The 6,606-nt window shown below is 37.1% G+C and overlaps 1 protein-coding gene across 3 annotated transcripts; it reads right to left on the bottom strand.

The window, feature by feature from the left end:
• Positions 1 to 165: 165 nt before the first annotated feature.
• pglyrp2 (peptidoglycan recognition protein 2) lies at positions 166 to 5,728 on the bottom strand. Of its 3 annotated transcripts, none has more exons than XM_051706706.1 (5): positions 5,416 to 5,728; positions 3,819 to 4,670; positions 3,205 to 3,415; positions 580 to 874; positions 166 to 478 (listed from the first exon to the last, which is right to left on the bottom strand). In XM_051706706.1, the coding sequence occupies exons 1-5, from the start codon at positions 5,477 to 5,479 to the stop codon at positions 458 to 460; spliced, it is 1,443 nt and encodes a 480-aa protein (XP_051562666.1). In that variant the 5' UTR covers positions 5,480 to 5,728; the 3' UTR covers positions 166 to 457. The 3 variants fall into 3 exon arrangements, with proteins under 3 accessions (XP_051562666.1, XP_051562667.1, XP_051562668.1); XM_051706707.1 differs by having other exon boundaries at positions 3,819 to 4,620; XM_051706708.1 differs by having other exon boundaries at positions 3,819 to 4,325; positions 5,416 to 5,727.
• Positions 5,729 to 6,606: the final 878 nt, after the last annotated feature.

Below are 6,606 nucleotides of genomic sequence, written 5' to 3'. Positions count from 1 at the left end.
AATACCTGCTTGTGTTCAGTGACAGTTAAATTTCCTGTCACACTAGCAACACTTCCTGTCTCACTCTTAGGCCTGCTAAGAAAACCACTTCCTGTCGTGGTGAAGACTAAAAGTAATCTTGTCAGCCTTTGTTTCAAACTAAACAGACACATGTGAAATCTGACATGCAAGAAATGAGATGTCCCAATTTTAATTTTGTACATGTAATTCTCATTCACATACATTAGTATTTTCATGGTTTCATAACATACTCCTGTTTATTTAACCAAAATATTAATCTGTTTCACACATTGAATATGATGATAACTTTACATTTCAATGCCATCCTAGGCTCTTTTAAATTTTATGAATATTTCTATATTGATTAAAGGGTGGTATAATCATAGCCCGTGAAAAGAAAAAGTCATGCACTGTAAGTCTTGTCATATCATGTCAGTGACAGCAGATGTCCTCATTGTTACTTTAAAGGATCAACATCCTGTGGAAAATATGGTTGAGACACAAAAAAATATGTTAGTTCGGAAGGCTTAAGTATCTCTAGCATTAAAGTATATGCAATAAATAAATAGGTATATTTACTTTGTAGTGTTTCCAGGTTTTAATCTCAGAATACAGAGAATCCCCTGGGCACCCTGTGTCTACTACTTGTCTATGACCCAGCATGGTGAAATTCTCATGCAGAAATCCATTACCCACACCACATTTGACCAGATGATGTCGCACCAGGTCCATGGTGTAATGGGAGGGTAAATAGGCAGAGTAATTCCCGATAAAAGCAACACCATACCCAACAGTATTTCGTCCTTTAGTATGAGACCCTTGTGACATCCAGCCTCGACCTTCGTAGATGTAGCCATCAGACCCAACCACAAAGCTTGGGACGACATATAGATACACATAAACCTTGCAAATTAAGAGAACTACACTGACAATGAAATCTTTTGCATTGTATACAAAAAATAAAAAATAATGCTCTTGTGAGGTTGTACAACAACACAAAGTTGGTCAGAGCCAAGTTATATGTTACATGTATACAATATACAACAGACTTTTAATGTATATACTGTACGTCAATCGGTTACATTCTGTAATCATAACTCTCTTAGGCCACGTTTACATTAATCGGTATTCTTTTGAAAACTCTGTTTTCAGTTTTCATCGTTTTCCAAAGTATGCGGTTATGGAGAGCGGTTTCGAAAGTTTCCATATTCGGTGGAGGAAAACGTCATTCCAGTGTGGGTGAAAGACGTAACAGTAGCAAAATCAGAGCTTTTTTAAATGAAACTGTATTAGTGTGGACATGCACACATGAAATTGAATGCAAATTTGAAATAATTCAATAATAAACAACATTCACTTCATGTTTGTTGCAGGGAAATTACGTTGCTGTGGAGAAAGCTGCTTACAGACAGAGCCGCATATACAGGGTTGGGAGAGTTACTTTTGAAATGTATTCCACTACAGATTGCAGAATACATGCTGTAAAATGTAATTTGTAACATATTTCGTTGATTACTCAAGGTCAGTAATGTATTCTAAATACCTTGGATTACTTCTTCAGCACTGGTAGATTTTTTCACTTGTTTTGACTATAAAAACTCTGCCAGTACAGTAAGACAAAATACACCTGAAAAACCTAAATATCTTATGCAGTGTTGTTTCTAAAACAAGATAAATCAAACTGATCTTGTTTTAAGGATTTGTAGATATTTTTACAGGAAAACAATACAAAAATTATTATCAAGAATAAGATTTTTGCCCTAATATCAAAGGTCTTACTAGAAAAAAAGAAATGATGATCCAATGTGAATTTTCTTGATAAAAAAATATGATCGTGCCTGGTAACGTGCATGTAAAATGGCTAGAAATAGCATTTTAGCTTAGTGTAAAACTGACAATTTACACAAGGATTATTTCTATTTCTTCTGCTCCAAACTTACTTCAAACGTACTTCTCTGTCTGCTCATATGAATGTTTCACTTCATAAGAAAGTGTTTCACCGCTGTTCAAATGCTCTTTGGATCGCATCATATATATGTATAAATGTTTTCCACCTGAAAGGATTAAATATTAAATGAAACAAATGACAATAAAATGCAAAGTAATCTCTTCAGTAATCAAAATACTTTTTGAATGTAACTGTATTCTAATTACCAATGATTTAAATTGTAACTGTAGTGGAATACAGTTACTTATATTTTGTATCTTAAATACGTAATCCCGTTACATGGATTCCATTACAACCCAACTCTGCGCATATATACGCGAGTAAAGAGTACATCGATTATACAGTGCATGTAAACAAGAACGCTGCTTTCTCGCAATAACCCACTTTCTCGCAATAAGCACATTGGATAAGCTGGTGAGAACACCGGTAAAGGTTATTACAAGCCATGTGTAATTGCCGTAATGGGCAAAAATCTACCCGTGTCGACCGTTTTTATTTTTTATTTTGACACCGTTTATTGCATTTACATGACCACACTCGTTGTTGGCTTATTAAGCATAATTGGTGTAAGAACGTGCATGTAAACGCATATTGAGCCATTTACAGTGGAAATTAATGGTGCCAATACATAAACATTAAAATATTCAAAAGTTTAGCAACAAGACGTAAACAATAATCATATTAACATGATTTAAGCCACGTTCTCGACGAGAAACCTAGGTGTGTTAAACTGCTTTCTCTTAATCCCTTAAATGGCATAAGGAAGAGCATTCTCGTTTACATGATGTTTCAGAATGCCACTTTCTGCAAACACCCCTGGAATAAATCATTTTCTTATGTGCATGTAAACCACTGTAACCAAGATTTTTGCTTTTTTATAAAGAAAACAAACGATTGGGGGTGGGGGGTGGCTTGGCTAGCTCAGCAAGAATTGACGCTGACGACCACCCCTGGAGTCGCGAGTTCGAATCCAGGGTGTGCTGAGTGACTCCAGCCAGGTCTCCTAAGCAACCAAATTGGCCCGGTTCCTAAGGGGGGGTAGAGTCACATGGGGTAACCTCCTCGTGGTCGCTATAATGTGTAGTTCTTGCTCTCGGTGGGGCGCGAGGTGAGTTGTGCATGGATGCCAAGGAGAATAGTGTGAAGCCTCCACACGCGCTGTGATTTAACTGGTTTAACTTTGACAGCTCTAATTAAAAATGTTATTTGTGCTGAAATAGTAACATGACACATCATGCAGAAGTAGGTAATCCCACCTGTAGCCGATGTCGTACCATCCACGATCTTTCTGATGGAATTTTTGCATTGCTCTCATATTTGTGGAACACATCTGGAAGTTTAGGCAGGGTTGGCTGGGAATCTCTGTGTGGTGAATATACAGAAATGGCAGGGATGGAGACAGAGGGACAAGAGGAACACTGGATGGTGCTGCTCCCCACATACATCTCGGAATGATGGCAGGACAGTCTAAAGGAAGACACTCTTGTCAGCATGGCGAGACTGATCAGCTTCTTTGTATGGATGAAAAATGAACACCTGAATGTCCTTTTAGCTTAGTAAAATTTAAATGAACATTTACTAGAACATTCCACACGTTGAACTTTCATTATTGACACGTTAAATGACACACCACATGACATATGGAAGCTATCCACTAAAAGCTCCAGGCATGTAATGTAGTCTATTAGACAGCATTACCTTGCATTACTGGCAATATTTAATTTAATTTAATGACTTTATTCTTGTAAAAAGCCTATTATGAGTTTATTCTCAAAACATTCTGACTTTATTCACCTAATGTTAACTTCATTCTCAAAATCGTAGATTTTTATTTTATTTTAACAAGGCACTAAAATGCCGTTGTACTTACCCATATATCGTAGCACAAATTCTTTAATTCCATCTTCTATAAGACTCTCCACCACAGTGCCCCGTTGTTGTCGATGAGTTTGTAGTGCTTCTGCTACCTTCTCTTGAAGCAATGATGGATTCGTAATCTTTTGAAAATTCTTTCTGCGATAGCGGCCTCTCAGAGGAGTATCGGAGTGACCCTCCTCCATGCTGCCTGAGTAGTAGCTCCTCAGCAGTTCACTTAATTTTATTTCAGAGCCATTAACAACAGAAAGGTGCTTCCCTAGTATGGCTCCATCCATTCCTCCATGGACCAGAGCATCAGTGGCCAAAGATGGCACCCCAGCAAGAGTAAAAACCATGGGAGCAGATATATAGTCCCAACAACCATCTGGGCCAAGTCGTTCGGGTGGTGTTGAATTCTTAAACTGTAGAAATGACTGGCTTAGGCTCTTGACCAATGGGAGTAGGTAGATGCCATCAGACTGGTTATTGTCCTCTTTAGCTTGTAGGACAAGCTCAATACCTAGAAGGATGGGAGCAAGGGCAACAGTTGTACCATCAGGAGTCAGGACAACTCCCCTCTCCTCACGACCATTTGTTATAAAATGGTGAGTTGTTTGGTTAAAGTATTTGAAGAGCTTTCTGTTTATATTCAGCTGCTGTGAAATAAAACTGTTGTTGGAATTTGTATAGTGAATATCAGTGCCATTGTCAGATGATTCCCAATTGTGGGTGAACTTGTCACTTTCACCAGCGGTCTTGCGTAGACTTTTCACTAAAGCCAGTGGACTCATTTTTGGGTTTGAATCTTCTAAGTGCTGAAAAGCAGATATAAAGTGCACCATAGTCCTCAAATGAAAATCTGTAACTGAAATATACAATTAGGGATAGTAATTGTAAAGGGATAGTTCTCTTCCAAAAATGAAAATTCTGTCATCAACCATCATCTTGTTCCAAACTTTTTATTTTTCAGTGGAGCACAAAAGGAGAAGTTTAGTAGAGTCTAGGGTGTTCTTTTGCATACTATGACAGTGAATGTTCACCAGGGGCTCTAAAAGGACCAAAAAAAAAAAAAAAAAAAAAGCACTGCAATAGTATAAAAAAGTAGTATACGTGACTTGTGTGCTATATTCCAAGTCTTTTGAAGTCATACAATTGTTTGAGAAACAGACTGAAATTTAAGTCATTATTCGTTGAAAGTCTTGTTTGTGTCCTCGCATATTCAAAATTGGTTGGATGGAATATTTTTATGTCGTTTTTGTTCCTTTTTGGAGCTTGACAGCTGTGGTCACTATGAATTGTGGTTGTATGGAAAAGAGCATGAACATTTTTTCAGAAATTCTTCTTTTGTCTTCCACAGAAACAATAATAGCATTTGGATTTGTAATGACATGAGGGTGAGTAAATAATGACAGTTTCATTTTGGCGTTACCATTTCTTTGACATACTCAAAAAAATATTTGTGCCTATTTTTTAAGGTTTGCACTTTTCAATTTCATTAGAAAATTCTATTATATTCCATTGTGTAATGTTTAATATAATTAAATTAATAAAACTTGAAATATTTAAAGTAATAATTATTAAAGATTACTCAAAATGTATAGCTTGCTTACCTGTACTTTGAATACCTAAGAATATCCCAGCCATTGTTATAATCCACAGTGTTCCTGGTGTCATTTTCAGTACTAAGTGTCACTGCTCAGTACTAAATGAACAGTACTTTTTGTACATAAACTGGAACACTGAAGGCAGGACAGTCTAAATTATGCAATGTAGTCTTGACTTACTTACAAACTGACCAGGCAGTGTATTCCGCAGTTTTGAAAAACATGTTCAGTATTTTTTACAGTGTCTATGGTGTGTCAGAGGTATTGCCTGTGTTGGGTGAGTGTGCATGTGTCTGTACCCTGATGTAAAAGTGAGTAAAAGGTCTGTACCATAGCTGAATTCACCTACAAATATTGATCTTTGGATGGCAGTGAATGACTGACAGATCTGCTGCTCTGTTTGTTGTGTGAGGAGTAGTTATTGGAAATGAGCGAGGTAAAGGTCATAGCAAAATGGGGGGGGGGTTGTTGGCCAGGAGATGTAAGAGCAATAAAATTAAAAAAAAAAAAGCAGCTCAACATGTTTTTAGAGGAAGAGGTGAAGGCTATGTTGGTATGGAAAACTGGCTCACGACTTACTGACTACTACTGTGCACAGTGTGCCATATACACTGGATGATGCCTACTATATTTGCAATATTCATAAGTGAAACAGTAGGCATTTTGTGCAATGCACAATGTTGCATTCTAACGTTTGAAATATTTCAAACTTTAGAATGCAACATTGTTGTCACATTGTTGACCTCATCACATTGCATTTGAATGACGCCCAGGAATAATCTTCTTTTTTTTTTTTTTTTTTTTCAGAAATTATATCATTATGCAGTTATTTAGCATTTTTTATGCAATTTTGTGTACAGATATCTTAAATGTTTGCAGTTCATTCAAATAATGAGTCAACAAAGAGAGAAAAGAGAGAAAAATCACGGCGGAGCACTTTATTAGGAACACTATGGTTCTGCTGCTGTAGCCCATCCGCCTCAGGGTTTGACGTGTTGAGATGCATTCTGAGATGCTATTCCGCTCACTACAATTGAGTGGTTACCTGAGTTACCGTAGCCTTTCTGTCAGCTCGAACCTGTCTGGCCATTCTCTGTTGAACTCTCCCATCAACAAGGCATTTCTGTCTGCAGAACTGCCGCTTACTGGATGTTTTTTGTTTTTGGCACCATTCTGAGTAAATTCTAGAGACTTTGT

The sequence above is a fragment of the Myxocyprinus asiaticus genome, chromosome 9 (genome assembly GCF_019703515.2).
Source record: "Myxocyprinus asiaticus isolate MX2 ecotype Aquarium Trade chromosome 9, UBuf_Myxa_2, whole genome shotgun sequence".
Classification (NCBI taxonomy): Eukaryota; Metazoa; Chordata; class Actinopteri; order Cypriniformes; family Catostomidae; genus Myxocyprinus; species Myxocyprinus asiaticus.
This window is presented reverse-complemented; position numbering and strand designations above follow the sequence as displayed.